This window comes from Thunnus thynnus, chromosome 6 (assembly GCF_963924715.1).
Source record: "Thunnus thynnus chromosome 6, fThuThy2.1, whole genome shotgun sequence".
Taxonomy (NCBI): Eukaryota; Metazoa; Chordata; class Actinopteri; order Scombriformes; family Scombridae; genus Thunnus; species Thunnus thynnus.
In genome coordinates, this window is record NC_089522.1 from 32414063 (window position 1) to 32433488 (window position 19426).

The window sequence follows — 19426 nt, forward strand, 5'->3', positions numbered from 1 at the left end:
TGGTAGAAATGTGTAGTCTCTGAGCCTGATGACATCACTATGACATCATAATCTCTCTCTCTGTCCGTCAGGTTCGTCTCTGTGTAAGGACCTCAGGTTGTACCTCAGCAAGTGTTTCACTCCGGGCTCCATGGACAGTCAGCTGCAGCAGCTCATCAGAGAGAACCTGTACCTGCGCGCTGTACCCTGTACGACACACCTGTACACACACACATACACACACACCTGTACCAACACACACATACACACACACACACACACACACACACACACACACACACACACACACCTGTACACACACACATCCAGTAATCATTAACTGAGATGTAAATGTTCTCGGTGTGTTCAGGGATAGTCCGACTTCTGACATTTAACTGTCAGTTTATGGTTCACTTTCTGGGTATTTATTTACTACAAGATAAAACATTCTTCAAAAAGGCTCCTAATCTACAAATAACTTTTGGCCTTTCTGACTGTAATAGCAAAATGAATTTAAACATAGATGTGTGGTTTGAATAATACTTTGGTAAAAACTTTTCTTTTTAATTCATTTTGCCAACATTATTTCATTCAAACACACTTTGATACTGGAGTCCAGATGGTTTCTATCCATCCTTTATATCTTCAGGTCTTATTAAGTTACAAACAGTCAGTTTCTGTTCTGTTGGTTTTCATACAATAGTTACTTTTTGAATACAGATCAAACGCTGATACTTTGAGTTTGCTTTGCAGTTCTGTATGAACTGATGTTTCAGCCAGCTGATGTTATTTTTGTATAAACCAGACAACAAACAACAGTCATCTAGTAACTTCTTAAACCTTCGAGAAGTGATTTTTTGTCCTGTTGTTCTCATCAGAAATAAATAGTGAACACAACTCTGACACATCATCATCTTTTAAGTTGATATGTTAAACTTGTTAGCAAACAGTTGCTTATTTCCACATCCAGCAGTTACAACATGATCATCACATTAATAATGTCAATAATTAATCGTGGGGTTCCTCAGGGTTCTATTCTTGATCCTTTATAGTTTCAGTTTGGCTGAAATGATTTTTTTTTGTCCACTTGATTTTAGCAGAATAGTTTCTAAACATGACTTCTGTCATATCATCAGCTTATAGAGTAGTTGTGGCTAACTTGTTAGCAAACAGTTGCTTATTTCCACATCCAGCAGTTACAACATGATCATCACATTAATAATGTCAATAATTAATCGTGGGGTTCCTCAGGGTTCTATTCTTGATCCTTTATAGTTTCAGTTTGGCTGAAATGATTTTTTTTTGTCCACTTGATTTTAGCAGAATAGTTTCTAAACATGACTTCTGTCATATCATCAGCTTATAGAGTAGTTGTGGCTAACATGTTAGCAAACAGTTGCTTATTTTCACATCCAGCAGTTACGGAGCAACATTATCATTCATTTGGAGTCGTGTTTTTACAGCTTTTTCTCTGAAAACGACGCTATGAGACGCTGAGAGTGAACCAGAACAGTAAAGTTGCAGCTGGACAGATAAACAATGAGCTGAAACTCACTATAAAGCTCTGTAAAGCTGAGAGGAGCTGCAGAGCCACGACCAACACATTACACACCGATAGATACTGTGGTGTTATAGACGCTTTAAAGTTAAATAAAGATGGCGGTCGTGGTTAAAAGAAAGCAGTGATCTGCTAGGTAGGAGGTGGAGGGAGAACATCTGAACAAATGACTGATGCTCTTGTTTTTTCTGGTGGACAGTTTTTAAAATGAAAAGAATGATGATGCAACAGAGCTGCAACACCAAAACAACCTCTGATCAGATCCTTCAGTGTAAATAAAACATAAAGAGTAAAGATAAAACCTGTTCAAATGCAAGGTGCAAAAAAAATGATAGAAAGTAAACCTTCATTTTCTCTGGTTTCTTTTAATAAAACATCCAGATTTTTTTTTCGTGTAATTATGATTAATGAGAAAACATCTCCAGTTTGTTTTCTTTTGTAAATGCAATAGACTTCCACACATGTTCTGTCTTCCAGTAAATTATTTTGGTTACAGTTTATATGATTTGAATATTTTCTTAAAGGTTTAAAGGATCAATTTATTCATCCATAAGAAGGTGGATATTACAGAGCTCCCATCCTGATCAACCAGAATGCAGTAAATAAACACCCACAAAGTGAATGTCAGAAGTCGGACTGTCCCTGAACACACCAGCAACATTCACACAGTAACTTAAACAAAAAACCTGAAGTTGATGAAACATTAACAGTCGGATTCTCTCTCAGCGACGAGCTTCCCGATAATGAGCTGAAATATTTATAGTGATGTGTCAGAAGTTGTGATGTCATAACTGAGGTCAAAGTTCATTGAGGTCATAAATTACATAAAGATCAGAACTGCTGGTTTCTGTTTGTGGTGGTTTAAAGAAAGTGTCAGAAAACTGATTAACTCTGTTAATGATTACTGGACGTGTGTGTGTGTGTGTTTGATTACTCACACACACACACACACACACACACACACACACACACACACACACACACAGACACACACACACAGACAGACTGAGAGCTGAGAGGAATTTTTGAAGTGCTGCTTCAACATTGTTGAATTGACACCTGGAACTAAAAGTCAGCGACGGCTCATAAAGACGTTCAACTATTGACGAAATACAAAAAACACAGAAATGATTGATGACAGTAAATATTGAAGAAATGACACCGACTGAGTTACAGTCAGTTTATCTTGTTTGAACTGAAGTGAAAAGCAGATTTTTACTCGTTTATCTACGATGCTAGTCAGTTAAATGAACACAGCACAGTTATCAGCAGTAATTCATGTTATTATTAGTGACTTAAGTTACCGTGACGACCACTGAATGAAAGCTGAAATGTTAATATGGAAGAACATGAGACACATTCAGGCTGCTGATAATAACGACACTCGCTGCCAACTGGGTTTGTGCAGCGTTGCCAACTTTCTTTTTAAGATCCATTTAACGCCTTTTTTTCTCAAAAAAGCAGCTAAAAATCTGGTGAATATTTGGGCAGACCTTAAAGGACACGTTCACAGTTTTTCAAGTGTGTGTTAAAACAACAGTCAGGTGTCCATATGAGCAGTGAAAGAGGTTTTCCTCGCTGTAATCATTCCTCCTGTTCATACTGGATATTAAAAGATCCTTCAAATGTGTTTTCAATGTTAGTGATGGAGGATAAAATCCACAGTGTGTCCACACAGTCATTTAAAAGTCTCTGTGAAGTTTCTATTCAGCTTCATCAGTCTGAGTTAGTCATATCAAGTGGATATCTGACACATTTACAGTCTTTTTAGCATCAAATTCCCTCTTTGTGTTTCCTCGGACAGTGTTTCCCTGTTGAGCTGCAGGTGGAAGTATAGTAACAAAAAGAGGAACTTTGGCACTAAAAAGACTGTAACGTTGAAAGATATCTACTTGATTTGACTCATTTGGACGCTGAAGCTTCATATTAGCTTCAGATAAACTTTAAATACATTTATATGGACACTTGACTGTTAAGATTCAGTTGAAAAATAGTGAATCCGTCCTTAAACTCCTCAATATTTCTCAGTGAATGAGCACTGATGTGACTCTCTGTGGACTGACTGTGTTCAGTTTGTGGGACGGAGCAGCGTCCAGTGATGACATCACGCTCTGCGTCCTCCCTGCAGGTACGACCAGGCAGCCTCGGGACGGGGAGATCACAGGTGTGGATTACAACTTTGTGTCCATCGAGGAGTTCTTCTCTCTGGAGGAGTCTGGAGCTCTGCTGGAGAGCGGCAAGTTCAAAGGTACAGAAAACAAACGCACCCAGCGGACTGTCCCTTTATTACAACATGTTCAACTCATCATAGTTTATAGATTTCTTTAATTTGAGGTTATTTTACACTGTAAAACATCTTGCTGGAAGGATGTCCTTAAAACTCACCAACACTCTCTGAAATTGAATTTTCCAGCAATTATTTTTGTTATCAAGTAATCTAATTATTTTCTCGATTAATTGATTATTCGTTTGGTCAATAAAATGTCAGAAAATGGTGAAAAAGTTTTTGTTTTATCAACAACCCAAAGACATTCAGTTCATTCTCACAGAAGATTAAAGAAACCAGAAAATATTCACAGTTTAAAAGAATTTTTCTTAGAAAATTACTCAAAATGATTTATCAATTACCAAAATAATTGGCAATTAATATTCTGTCGGGTGACTGATCTAATAATTGGCTAATCGTTGCTAATTGTTGATTAGCTGTGAGTTTTTCTTAAATTGAATTAATTTAAAAAAAAAAATAATTAAAATCAGCTGCACATCCACCAGATACATTAAAATGCTGCTTTCACATCAATAATAATAATAATAAAACTCAATAATATGATAAAACACTTTTCAATGATCTGCTTTCATTTTTGATCTTTTATCTACATTTTGCTGTTAATTTGACTTAAATAAGATTTTGAATTTAGAATAAAACATCATCATTCTTCCTCTTGCGGCGTCTAAAACAGGAGCGGTGATGTTTTTTACAGCGTGCAGTGTATCTGAAGGGTGATTGACATGGAGGGTTTTTTTAACAGTATTTGGGAGGAAAAGAGGATTTTCTGTCTCTAATCCTTCAGACCTCAAACCTGCCTGTCAGCGGCTCGTTCGCCGTCTCGTCTCTCTCTCTCTCTCTCTTTAACCCACTCTGTGTCTCTCTGTCGGCTTTAATCTGACGGGATTAATGAGACTAAAATAGAAACTGAATTCACACACAAACATTTCTGTGTTCACACTCAACAAAGTGACGAACCTGAAAACCGGCTCGGTACTTCTTTACTTTATGTTTCTCTTTAATAGACTTTATATAATGATGATTCAGGGATTTGACATATTGTATTATTCATTATAATATTGGTATAATTGTTAATATGATACAATAAAATTTCATATCGTGATAACGGTGATATTCCTACTTGTTGATGTAATGAGGTCAACGGAGGAGTTCATCAGTGTGGTTAAAAACGATCAGACAGTAATATGTGAGAAGAGAAAGACGACTGTAACAACAACAAGGAAGAAGAAGAAGCACCTGGTTGAGTTTGAGGAAGTATTTTATGATGTCATCAAGAACATCATTATCACAGAAATACTCTGAAATATCATGATGTTATTTAAAGGCCATATCGCCCACCGCTCATGTGATTATACGTGTGTTTTACATCCTCCGCCACAGATCAAGTCTTATATTTAATAGATGTTTTAGTGTTTTTTCTACTGGTGAATCTGCACTTTTTGCATTTTGGGGAAAAAGGATTCAAACTTGTAAATGTGAACAATAATCCACAGTGTCCTAAAAATGACCTAAAATGTTTAAAACTCTGGACATTTTGGTTTAAAACTGCAATTTGAAACTGAGTTTTTTTTTGTCCACAGTAAAATCAATGAATTTACCCAAACAATTAAAAAAAAAAAAAAACATTAGGCATAGAGAGAGGACCTACAGGAAGACATCCCAATAGAAAACAATGGAGAACTAAGAAACACCCACCTGAAATTGCTACAGTATAACTGGTTGATGCGAACATATATAATTCCAGAAAAGCTAAACAGATATAACAGCAGCGCTATAACTGATATTTGTATTAAATGTGAGAAGGAAAAAGGTACTTTTTTTTCCATTGTACTTGGCAATGTACAGAAATACAAAAATTCTGTACTCATCAAGTACCCTTAATTCCACAGCTGTTTATATCAGGTTTACATCCGGATAATTTGAAATTTAAAAAGAATTAACGAATATTTGTAGACTTAAGTGTGTTAATGGTGTTTCTCATGGAAAAACACCAGGAGACCAAGTATAAGCAGGTGGTTGTCTGAGATATCCATAATAATAAATGACCTATTCCAGAAAACAACAACAACAGTAAATAATATTGTAGAAATATTTCTTCTTTTTCTTCCTTTTTTTACACAAGGTAATGGACTATAAAGCATTATCCTGACCCCCAAACAAGACCTGGAATAATGTGGGGGGTGGAGGGTTGACATGTTTGTTCAATGTATGTAATTTTATTACTTGATATTTCTTCGTTATGTTGTGAAAACAATAAAAAGAATGTTGGTAAAAAAAAACAAACAAACATTAAATTATTTTTATTATTTTTATTTCCTTATTGAATTATATTTCATTATTGTTTTCCTGTACCACCACGTCAAGAAGAAGCAAAAACAGAGTCAGAAAGTATTTTATTATATCATCAAGAACATCATTATTACAGAAATACCCTGAAATATCATATCTAACCCGCCGCTAATGTGTTTATATGTCTGTTTTACATCCTCCCCCACAGATCAACTATTTAACAGATTAAGTGTTTTTTACTGGTGACTCTGCACATGAGGATTCGAACTTGTAAATGTGAACAATAATTGATGGTCCTAAAAATGACGTTAAATCTTTAAATCTCTGAATATTTTGGTTTAAAGCTGCAATTTGGGAGTTTTTTTTGTCCACAGTAAAATCAATAAATTTATGCAAACAATTTAAAAAATACATTAATCATTATTTTCCTCTTTTCCTTTTTTTCATTATGTAGTATATCTTATTTCATATTGTTTTTTATATTTTCTCTTTTATTGTTTTTTTCACTGTTCTTCAAATCCACACATATACATATTTTATTACTTATTCAACAACAAATAATGTTTTTTTTGAGTTTTTGAACTTTAAATCAGTGAGCTTTGACTGTTGTTGGACATTACTTCCTGTCATGTGTTGCTGTTTGGTATTCAGCTCCACCATGATTGTTTTTCCTTTTTCTTCATCCAATCACAGGGAACTACTACGGGACGCCCCGCCCCGTCCACATCGGTCCGGAGAGTCCACCAATCACGTACCAGGAACATCGAAACCTGCTGAGGAACTTCAGGACGAGGAGCAAATCTCTGAGCAACCTGGAGAAAGCTGTGGAGGAAGGAGACAACAGCGAGGAAGACAGCGGACTGTCAGGTAACACACACACACACACACACACACACACACACACACACACACACACACACACACACACACACACACCTGGTGACAGCACTTGTTCAGTAATTCATTGTCCTGCATCAATCCTACATGATTCCTTCACAGTTGAAACATGTTCCTGGGGAATATCTTTACATAATATTTTACAGACTCCTGCTTTTATGTTCATATTGAATTTGTTTTTTTGTTTTTTATTAAAAAAAGAAAAGGACAGAAATCCATACAAACGTTGAAATGTCATTTAAAGGATTTTTCTTCCTCTTGGTTGAGGTTTTGTGTCCATAAACAAAAGTTGTGATAAAATAAGAAGACTTTTTGAAATGTTTTTCTACTGTTGACTCAGCGTTGGAGTCGCTTCATCTGCATCAAAAGAGCAAAAATAAAGAGTGAAAAATACATACAGTCATTAATATAAAGTCATAGTAAACATTTGAATTACCATTAGCCATTATGTTTATATATCAGGTATTTTTTATGGCATTTTTTGTAAACTACCTGCTAAAAAAAGAAAAGGACAGAAATCCATACAAACGTTAAAATGTCATTTAAAGGGTTTTTCCTTCTTCTTTGTTGATTTAAAAGTCTGTTCACATCCTGTTGGTTCGACCAAGGAAATTATTCCTCTTGTTATTTTATATTTAGAGTCTCAACCAGCTGCCGACATTATATTTTATATGATATAAAAGACAAAATAGATATTAAATAAATAAATAAAAGTCCACTGCCTTCAACCAGGATTTTAGTACTGTAGTTATGTAGTTGTGTATAAAAATACAGGAATCAGACTTTGTACAACTTGTTTATTTAATCTTCAGTTATGAATGCAGGTCTTTTAGTTATGATGATGTTTTTTACTGTTGACTCATCGTTGGAGTCGCTTCATCTGCATCAAAAGAGCAAAAATAAAGGATGGAAAAAATAACAAATACATACAGTCATTAATATAAAGTCACGGTAAACATTTGAATTACATGTTTGTATATCAGGTATTTTTTATGGCATTTTTTTGTACATTATTATTCTTATGGAAAGTTGAAAACCAATATAACCAGAATTTGTAATTAAATAGATGATACACATTTATAGATACACTAACTGTGCACTTTATTAGGAACACCTGTGTAATCTAATGTAATCCAACACAACAACTCTGCAGTAAAAAATTCTATTTTTACGAAGCTTATATGCTTATATATTTTCAGTGTGTGTGTGTGTGTGTGTGTGTGAGTGTGTGTGTGTGTGTGTGTGTGCGTGCGTGCGTGTGTGTGTTGTTTTAACGTTTCACCAGGTGTGTGTTTTTGTGTGACACTGACGCTCCTCTTTCTCTCTTTCAGCAGGTTCAGCCGGAGCCCCGCCCACCACCCTGCCTCTCAGCCAATCATGGGAGTCGACGGTCGGGACCCGGGAGGCAATAGAGAACGGAGGAGGAAGAGGAGTAGGAAGAGGAAGAGGAGGAGGAGGAGGAGGTCCGCTGCCTGAAAACTGGGAGTTAGCGTTCAGTGATTCAGGAGAGCCGTACTACATCGAGTGAGTAACGAGATCAATTAAAAACATCAATAATCTGATTTTTATCTCATTTTGGTGTCTGATTCTGATTGTTTGTAATATATTAAGTTGATCTGAGGAAACTTTAATAACATTTTAGCTTAAATCGAACATATTTTCAGTGTAGTTTGGTACTTAGTGATGGTTTAAAAGCCTCATTATCTGCACCAGTACTCTTTAATTTTAATGGATGAGTCAGTTTTTGTTAATTTGCAAAGTGAGACGACACCAGACGCTCAGATCAGAAACATCACTGAATGTTTCCTTTATTTATAAAAGCCGATATTTTTCACACAGAGTCAAACCAGGTTCAGAAAACACCAAACTTTAACACGCAGTCAAGTTCTGACTGGTTCTAGTGTTCCTACATTACCCAGGAGTCACTGCGAATGTTGCTTTCTGACCATAAATGAACAGATGATGATGATGATAATGATGATGATGATGATGATGATGATGTGTCTCTCCATCAGTCATAACTCAAAGACGACCAGCTGGCTGGATCCTCGCACTCAGAGCAAAGAGACGATTTCCTGTACAGAACGTAAGTCCAAACTGTCACTTCCTGTTTCTGTCTTTTACTTTGTAATCTGCTGCTGAGGATCACAAAGACTCACTTCCTGTTACATTAGATCAGTGGCTCTCAAACCTTTTCACATCAAAGGACCATAATAATTGTTATTGTGTTAATTATAGATGAATTATAGTGAAAATAAATTATTCCCCTTTATGCTGGGGACCCCTGGAAGCCCTTCAAGGCCCCCTGGGGGTCCCAGGACCCCACATTGAGAACCACTGCCTTAGACTTATTTTGACAGCAGGAGGCAGCACAGACTCACAAACTGTTTCACATCCTGTTGGTTCGACTCAGATTTTACTGCAGTTTATGAAATTATCAGCAAACTTTTCCTCTTATTATTTTATATTTAGAGTCTCAACCACCTGCCAGCATTTTATTTTATATGATATAAAAGACAAAATAGAAGTGAAATAATTAAATAAAAGTCCACTGCCTTCAATCAGGATTTTACTACTGTAGTTTTATATAAAATATACAGGAATCAGACTTTGTACAACTTGTTTATTTAAAAATTAAAGAGTAAGTCTTCAAGTGTGAACCAGTGTTTTATTCTGTTTCAGTCCCAGAGTTCACCGAGGAGCCCAGTGAGCTGAAGGGTTATTCCATCCACACTCGACTCTCTAAAGGTCCTCGAGGTTTCGGCTTCAACATCGTCGGAGGAAGTCGACCGCGAGAGTTCCTGCAGGTGTACAGCGTCACACCTGGAGGCCCGCCCGCTCTCAACACAGGTACTGATACTGTTTACTGCAAGTATTGCTTCATCAGTACTGATATTACAGTTGTTTTTTATGATTGGTTACCTGCAGGGTTCAGTACTGAGACCACATGTTGAACAGAAGCAGACGCACTGAGATAAAAACGACAGGAAGCACATGAGGATCGTTTTATGGCCGTCTATGAAGTTACATCATTGTTTTATTGTGTTTATGTAGTTTTAATGATTGATAGTGTAGAAGTCCATTCATACTCTTCAGGGATAATATGAGCAATATAATGATATAACAAGATAAACATTGTATGAATGATACGAGTATTAATATAGAAGAATATAGAAATAAATACAGAGTAAAAATGATATAAAACCAAACATGATACAGACACAGACGCACTCCACATGTGCAAACTATAGACTGTATATAAATATGAACGACGCGTCTCCACTTCCTGCCACTACGCAAAACTGAAGCCAAAATATCTCTTTTCCGGGAGCGGCCATCTTGCTTTTTTTGACGTCATTTGGAGTCAGAGTATGCGCAGTAGAGTCGGGTGGCGGGATGACGGCCCGCGGGACACGCCCCCCTCAGCTGTCCCGCTGCCTGACGGAGGTTTGAGAGCGGCTGTCACAGCTGTCAATCATGACATCAGACCCCTCCCCTTCTATATCGTCAAATAACTAATTAAAAACAAACTTACAAGAAAAATGAGCACTTGAACAAACATCAGCATGATAAGAACTACCTGAAATGACCAAATGACCAAAAAAGAAACCATCTTTGACGTGTACTTTGATTTTTTTAGTTTGGCTCGTGTCCCATCTGCTAACACGGAGGGGGCGGGGCTTATGACCTATACTGCAGCCAGCCACCAGGGGGCGATCATGAAGCTGTCATGACGTCCATCTTTATATACAGTCTATGGTGAACACTAGTAAACAGGCTGCAGTCTGATAACTTTCCAGAGTTGTGAATATTACAAACGGCTCTGCAGTGTGTTTTTTAGGATCAGCATTTAAATGCAATCATCTGTTAGTCCAACCGGACTGCTGGATCATATTTCATCGTCTCACCAACACTTTAAACAACACGACCCCTCAGTGTTTTACACAGGACTGTTTTCAGCACAGGTGAAATCTTCACTGATCAAAATGTTGATCAGTGTTTCTGAAAGACCAACGATAAGGACTAAAGAAACCAGAAAATATTCACATTTGAGAAGCTGGAATCAGAGAATTTGGACATTTTCTTCTTAAAATAATGACTCCAAATGATCCATTGATTATTAAAATAGTTGAATTGATTAATCTTTGTAGCTCTTGTAGAGTTTTCTGTTGATCAGACAAAACAAGACGTTTGAAGACGTCACCTTTATAAAGAGCATTTTTCACTATTTTTATAGACACATATAGTCAATTTATAGACAAAACTATGAATCAATAATGAAACTTAATGGATAATGAAGATAATTGTTAGTTGTGATTGTTGTTACTGTTATAAACAGACAGACTATTCTGATGTGTTTAGTTTATTTTTGTTTTCTTAGAATCTTTTTATTATCATTTTTCCAAACAACAACGCGTCTTTTTCCATCTTATAGTTTTCAAGAGCTTAAAATATAAATATGAATTTGGAAAAAATCAAAACAAAAAAACAAAACAAAACTCTTCATCGTGCTTTCTTCGCTTTCCTCCTACTTTTCTCTCTTTTTACATAATGTTCATATAAATAGAAAAAGGATTCTCATCAACATTCACGAGGAGATTCCTGACATCAGCGTATCTCTGGATGCTTTCCAGATATTTTTAAGTGTTTGTTATGTTTCATATTTTAAACTCGACGTGATCTGATGTGTTCAGATGTTATAAAACAGAGACAGTTTTAGACAAACATCTCAAATCTGTTCGCTTCTCAGCTCTTTATTTTTTTTTCTTTTTTCTCACGGACACAAAACACAAAACACATGATCTACAGCTAATCCACACACACACACACACACACACACACACACACACTCTCTCTCTAATCTGTCTGACACACAGCCTCCTTTCTCTCCCACACTATCAGACCTGCTCACGTGCATTCAGGATAAATAGTCAGGAATGTAACACACACACACACACACACACACACATTTCATAAAATCTCCTGGGAAAAAGAGAGCAGAGAGTTTCAACAGGCAGCAGAAAAGACAAGAAATACAAGAAAATCTTGAAGCTGAAAACAATAAAAACAGAAACTGTAATAAACTGGTTAAAAAGACACAAACTAACCAACAATGAGGAGAAACGTACGATGGATCAGACGACATCATCAGAATCTCACTCAGATCCTCAACATCATGTTATGTGATCGTGATTCCTGCTTTTTCTTGTCTGTAGACATTTTTTCTGTTTTAAGCGTCTTTAGTGATGCATTTTCATCAAAAACACCTTTGTTAGATTTATGAGAAACACTCTGTACGCTCATTGACCCAGTTTCAGTCCAGCTGCCTACAATCACCTCCTGCCACTCATCTCAAGTCAAGTCAATTTTATTTGTTCAAATAAGGAAAAACTCCCCTTTCGAAGAAACTTCAGGAGGAGCAACAGAGGAGGAATCCCTCTCCCACTATGGAATGACAGGAAACAGGTGTTGTGTGTACAGAATAGACCAGTACCAGACCAGTAACACAGACAGATGGACAGCTGGGTGTGTCGTAACCCTCACGAGGAGTCACCAGAGCTTCAAAAGGTCAAAGGGCCCTCTGGATTTTAAAGGGTGTGTGATTTTTTTTTTTAAGCCTTTCTCTCATGAATTATAATAACCTCAGTCAGGGTTTTTATTCCTCTTTAGGCATGAAAAAAAATATTTGAACGTCTTTTTTTTTAAATACGCATTTTTCAAGGAGTTTGTCCAACTTAGTGGACAGATGATTAATTGTCATTTTCTCCCAACATAAAATCAATACTTGGAAATTTGAACAATTGTATCACTCCTTAGTTGTTACTTGATGTTACAACATTTTATTTACCTGCAAGGGTCTATTACTATAGAAGGATTGGCAAGATGTTCCTGAGCTGGGGAGCGTTTCCGGCCTTCTCCATAATGCAGCATCAGCATCAGGGAGGCGTCTGATCATCTGCAGCAGGACAACAAGCCCAAACATCCAGCTGGAGTCATAAAGATCTATCTTCAACAACAAGAAGAACAAGGAGTCCTGCAGCAGATGGTCTCTGATCTCAACATCATGGAGTCAGTCTGGGACGCAACTGAAGAGCGGTTTTGAAGCTCAAAGTGAGCCGCTCTGGCCGTCGCCATCTTGGCAGTGCGTGACGCTGCCTAACTCCCAGCCAATCAAAAATGGGCAAAGAGGCGGGCCGAATGGCTGAAACAAGCCACCTAGCGGCTGGTGGACCTGTCACTCAAAGCAGCCATGTCCTTCATTATGCAGAACTTTACGGCTTAATAAAATTTTAACAGGTGAAAATTCCCCCCCCGTACAGTTGTCATGAAAGGAGAAATTAGCTACAGAGACCAAAACCGTTGTTTGTACCAGGCTGTAAACATGTTTATTTCTGCTGTAAAGTTGGTCATTTTAACATGGGGGTCTATGGGGATTGACTCGCTTTTGGAGCCTCAAGTGGCCATTCAAGGAACTGCAGGAGGTTACCGCTTGGTGTAGACAGCTGGTTAAATATCCTTCTGCTGATTTACAAAAGTAGTAAAAACAACCAAAGAGCTGCACTGGCCAAACATTTTAATGAACATTTTACTTCATAAAGGTGAGAGACAAAATCAGAATTGAGTGTCATTCGTGGTGAAAAATTGGTGAAATTAAAGTATGAAACCCTGCAGGTTGGGGGGTTGTCAGTGTACTCGATGGTACAACAAACGTCCATTAAAGAAAAAGGTTGTGAGTCACTGCGTCAGATGATGATAAACTGACCTGAAGACTGACTGGACTCTTGTGTGTGTGTCTCTGCAGCCGACATCCTGGTCTACATCAACGACAGCTGCGTGTTGGGTCGCTCTCATAAAGAGGTGGTGGAGATGCTGAAGTCGGTGCCGATGGGTCAGAGCGTGGACGTGGTGCTGAGGAGAGGATACCCGATGCTGTACAACCCCGACGGATGTCCCAAACAGAGTCTGGAGACGGTGCGGAGTTTAATCCGATGTTTCAGTTTATATATGTGTTCTGTATGTTTCTGTATACAAATCATTAACCTTCTAACTCCTCCAGCAGCCACAGACCCCCAGCGAGCCCTCCAACCCCCCCAACCTGAACCGCGGCCTGACGCACCTCACCTACAGCCGCACGCTGGACACCAATGGCAGCATTGCAGGTCAGGAACATGAGTCACCTTTATATATACCTTCAGTTTTTACGTCTTGTAGCTTCGACTTTTTACTAAACTACACAGTTTTTCATCTTTTGTACTGATGATTCAGTCAGGAGAGTTTCATGTTGATCCAAACTGTAGAAGAGAGAACTACTGACATGAGAAACATGAATGAGACTTTTACTACAGGAACCAGGAAGTCCTGAGATAACGCCTCTTTTTTCAAACCTTCCTTGAAAAAATGTCAGTAAAGTCAGCATGTTGCAGCTATCGTCACATTTTAAACCAAATGACTAGATCCCTGCTTGTGTTGTATCCATCTCAGATGTACGTCGCTTTGGATAAAAACGTCTGCTAAATGAAAAAATGTAAATGTAAAATGCAATAAAATCAAGTAACAGATCTGCTGTTCGCACCAAACTACACCAGCATTTCCAAACATCTCATTGTTCTGTTTTATTTCTTCCGAGATGAAAACATGTTTAGTTGAATTCCTATAGAGAATCAAACACACACTTTATTATCTATTGATTTCTAGTTTCACTGACAGTTAACTTCCTCGCTCTCTAACGCAGGACTGGCACAAACCCCGCCCTCCTATGCTGCTCAGCCAATGACGAACGGGCTGACAAGCCCGCCGACTCCCACTCCCTCTGAACCCCCAGTGGGTCCACCGCCCCCTCCAGAGAGGACGGCATCCAGTCACAGCAACTCTGACTCCGGTCTTTCCAACCCTGGAACACGAAGGTGAGCTTTAGCGTTAGCATCGTTAGCTACAGTAACAGACAATTATTTATAGAGCGCTAACACAACGACTGATCAGAAGTTTATGTTTCTTCCTCTTCCTCCTGCTTGCAGGTCTTCTCTGATTCGCTACAACAGCAGCACTCTCCCCACCCTCTCCTCCTCCTCCCTCCTCCACCATCAGAGCTCCAAGTCCTCAGAGAGCGACCTGTCTACGTCCACCCTCCCCATCTCCTCCTCCACCCTCCCCATCGCCTCCTCGTCCTCCCACACTCTGTCCAAACTGCCACTCTCTCAGCCTGAGACGGGCCTCCACCAACCCTCCACCAGCCCCTCTGCCGCTAACACCCCCACCCCTTCCTCCACACCTCCCGGCGCTCCTGTTCAGCGCCCACCGATGCCCCAGACCTCCGTGTCTCTGACCCCGCCCAGAGACATCCCACCCTGCGGTTTTAATGGGTGCCCCGCCAATCATGCGGCCCCCTCCCCGGCCTCCAGAGGAAACCCGGGGCTGGTGCTGCCGGTTGGGGTGGGGTCGCCCGGGTCGGCCTCCGGTGGGGAGCTTGTGCCGGTGGCCCTCGGGCGCAACGAGGGCGGGGGGCTTGGGTTCAGTGTGACAGTGGGGGGCCAGGGGGGTCAGCTGGCGGTGGTGAGGCGGGTCTGGGATCGAAGGCAGTGCCCCTCCCTGCAGCCGGGGGACGCTATAGTGAAGATCAACGGAGCAGACGTGCAGAGTCTCAGCTTCTCACAGGTCAGAGATTAATATTTACCCAACGTCCAAACAGTCAGGGTCACATGTCAATGCTCCACTCTTATTGGCTAACCAGAATTTAAATCTTCGACTGCGTCTACATGAAGTCGGCTAGATTCTAAAATGCCAACATGCGTCAACAGTAGGAGTTTCAGCTCATTTCTGCAAACACCTCCGTCCATATTAAAACGCCAAAACGGGTAACTCTCCTCCTACTGGGCATGTGCAGAGGACAGACGAGGAAGTCAGCCACAGAAAACCAGCAAAGAAGAAATAGGATATTGTCTCTGTTTCCACTGCGGCTTCCTGACATTTAGTTTATTGTGACCAGATTCCAACAGTTATAGGAGAGAAAGGTGGTAGATAGCTACGATTAACTCTAAACAAGCTGTTAAAGAAGAAAATAAACAGAACAACACTTGCGTCCGCCATTGTTGTTGTTGTCCTTGTGTTTCTTCTTCTTCCTCTTCCAATGAAACGCTGCACTGCCACCATCTGTTCTATCAGTGATATGACAGTGTTTCTCCACACTACAACGCCAAGCCAGCTGGAAGATTTTAGCAGGAAAATTGCTGTGATGTCACTTGTTACACTTATTATGTTGCTGATTATGATTATTATTATTATGAGTATTGCATGAAATATGGAATATGGACGACCATCATGAAGATCTTGGATCACCTCTGGAGCTGAGTGGACAGTTGAACGTGTATTTGACAATCATTATATTGTACATGAGCCACAGTTTGTGTCAAAACTCGTCCTCCTTTGAGTCATAACTCAGTCAAATCTGAACACACGAACATGAAACACATATTTTTAGATTCAGTGTGACTGACACTTCCTGAGAATATCATTATCATCTCTGATGTTGTGAATAAACGTCCATAAATCTGCTAAGACATTCCCTATGACTGCAGAACTTGTCTGAGAATCATCACATTTGAAAGTTTTCTTCAGTAATCCAGTGATAGTTGTCTGTACATCCATGTTACACTGCAGCAGCTGCTAACAGCTGATTCAGCAGACTTTTAATGGGGACTATTTGACAAAAATTAAACAAATATAGACAAGTTGTAGCCTACAGCTAACTCACGGACCCCATGACAGTTATACTTCCTGTTTACATCCCTGAGGCTTTAACCCAACAGCGGACTTTGTTACAGGAGAATACTGTTCATTACCTGTTTCCGACCACAAGTTTTTTAAAAAGTGTAACTACAGTCGTCCCCTAACCTTAACCCTGTATATATATTATTGTAGCTATGATGACGAAGGTGGCCTAACTTTAAGGAAGTAGTAACTTCAACCCACCACATGTTTCTTTAACCTTTACAAAGTGATCATTTGAACCCAAACCATCATCTTTCCCTAAACCTAACCTGACCTGAACCACAGCGTTGTCACATCATAAAACATTATTACTGTTTAACAGTGATGTGTGTAGTTGGACAGGTGTTGGACAGTCGTTGGACAGGTGTTAGACAGGTGTTGGACAGGTGTTGGACAGGTGTTGGACGGGTGTTAGACAGGTGTTGGACAGGTGTTGGACGGGTGTTAGACAGGTGTTGGACAGGTGTTGGACAGGTGTTGGACAGTAGTTGGACAGGTGTTTGACAGTAGTTGGACAGGTGTTGGACAGTAGTTTGACAGGTGTTTGACAGTAGTTGGACAGGTGTTGGACAGTAGTTTGACAGGTGTTGGACAGTAGTTGGATAGTAGTTGGACAGGTGTTGGACAGGTGTCAAGGGGGTCGTCCTGTACTTGAGCTGATACAGTAATAACCAGGAGTGTATTTCCTTCCTCAGGTCCAGAGAGTTCTGCAAGAACACACCAAACAGGGAGAAGTGGTACTACTGGTCCTCAGAGGAGGTACGCATATCTGAAAACCTCCAACGCTGTTCATTGATTATTGACATTATTAGCAACTTAATGAGATTATAAAGCACCAATAAAGATAAACAAGTCCTGACTGCAGGTTTAAGTCGATTAATCAATTAGTTGCCAACTATTAAATTAATCTGCAGCTATTTTGATAATCAATTAAATGTTTTGAGTCATTTTTTTAGGAAAAAAGTCCAAATCCTCTGATTCCAGCTTCTTAAACGTGAATATTTTCTGGTTTCTTTAGTCTCTATGACAGTAAACTGAATATCTTTGGGTTGTGGACAAAACAAGACATTTAGAGGACGTCAACGACATTTTTCACCGTTTTCTAGCATTTTATAGACCAAACAACTAATCAATTAATCTAGAAAATAATCAACAGATGAATCAATAATGACAATAACAGTCATTTGCAGCTCTAGTTTGGAACTAACAAACTTTCTCGTCTTCCTCTCTCAGGTCCCGTCTCCTCCCCAGTCGTCACTCCTAACCTCTACAAGCCCCTCCCCTCTCCTCACAGCCTCGCCACCCCCTCCTCCCACCCCCCCACTTCAGCCGACTTGCCTTCCCCGTCCACGGGTGCCTTGGTGGGGGGCGTCCCCCCGCTCAGCCAGGCCGGCTTGGCCCTCGAGAGCCCCCAGGAGGGGCACCTACCGGCCACAGGGACCCACCAAGGTAAATGCCCCCCCCCCCATCTCTCAAGTACCATGTGACTTCTCCTCGTCCTTCATCTCCCATCAGTCTGACTCCTCCTTGTCTTCCAGGGGCCCCTCCTGCCCAGACTCCCAACGGGCCCCCGGCCTCGACCCTCATCCAGAGCACCAGCTTCCTGGACTCTGTTCCTGTGACGTTGACGTTAGAGCCACGGGATCTGCTGGGGGTGGAGGAGAGCGCCGGTGGGCCTCCTCCACTCAGAGGAGGGGGGGGAGGAGCTCTGGGTGCAGTCGCCAAAGATGGAAGAGGAGCGAAGGCCGTGGAGGTGGACCTGAGGAGGCGGCCCGGAGAAGGCTTCGGATTCGTCATCGCCTCCCAGGAAGTGACCAATGGAGGTGAGTCCTGATGAATCCAAAGGTTTTATTTTCACTTCCTGTATTCACAGCCGGGTCACTACGCATCATAGGCGAGGACCATGTTGTTTTTCGTGTTTGTTTGTTTCTGTCTTTCTTTATTATTACTGGACTTCAACCCTAAATTTGACCCCTTAAACATGCTCAAAAACTCACCAAATTTGGCACACACATCAGATCTGGTGAAAAATTTGATAATATGTAAAAATTAACCCCTAATGTGCTCTCTAGCGCCACCTATGTAACTAAAATGGCCGCCACGACCCATAGAAATGTCGTAGAGAGATAAAACCAATCAAGACTTTGCCCCAATTTTGGCCCCCGAACAAACGCTATCTCCTCCGAGGGCGTTAATGGTATTGGCTTCAAACTTTTATAGGTGACTTATGACACTGTGCTGAAAAAAAGTTGTTAAAAACCTTGTAATAACTTGAACGGTTTGGATTTAATAAGCCCTGAAAGTTGCAGTGCCACATCACAGCTTACAATGTAAACCAATGGGGAGGCATGAACTTTGTGTCAAACAGAGGCTTCTGACGTCTAAACTATAAGTCTGACCACTTTCAAACCTGTATCAATGGATTCGCAACGAAATTTCCTACTAAAATATGATTTTTAATGTAAGATTTGGCCAAAGTCATGGGATTTATGAGGAGATTTCACAAGAAGCGTACTCTAAAATCCTCCTCTCCAACTGCTCCTGGTGATGTCACTCCCTCAGTGCTGTGAAACATTCCGCAATACACACTCATTATAAAATCACAGGAGGAGCAAGAAAAGACTTTAAAACTCACACTCTAATATCTCAAA

At 39.9% G+C, this 19426-nt stretch overlaps 1 protein-coding gene across 5 annotated transcripts in view; it reads left to right on the forward strand.

Annotated features, from left to right (window-relative positions):
• Positions 1-19426, forward strand: part of magixa (MAGI family member, X-linked a) — a 66182-nt gene that overhangs the window by 21317 nt on the left and 25439 nt on the right. For 3 of the 5 annotated variants that reach the window (XM_067593454.1, XM_067593453.1, XM_067593455.1), the window contains exons 4-16: positions 72-188; positions 3666-3785; positions 6807-6980; positions 8342-8534; positions 9026-9096; positions 9693-9860; positions 13813-13982; positions 14068-14170; positions 14743-14914; positions 15026-15662; positions 17471-17534; positions 18009-18224; positions 18314-18598. In XM_067593454.1, coding sequence (XP_067449555.1) covers positions 72-188; positions 3666-3785; positions 6807-6980; positions 8342-8534; positions 9026-9096; positions 9693-9860; positions 13813-13982; positions 14068-14170; positions 14743-14914; positions 15026-15662; positions 17471-17534; positions 18009-18224; positions 18314-18598 — 2490 coding nt within the window. The remainder of the gene's footprint in view (positions 1-71; positions 189-3665; positions 3786-6806; positions 6981-8341; positions 8535-9025; positions 9097-9692; positions 9861-13812; positions 13983-14067; positions 14171-14742; positions 14915-15025; positions 15663-17470; positions 17535-18008; positions 18225-18313; positions 18599-19426) is intronic. The other 2 variants (XM_067593456.1, XM_067593457.1) reach the window with 2 other exon arrangements.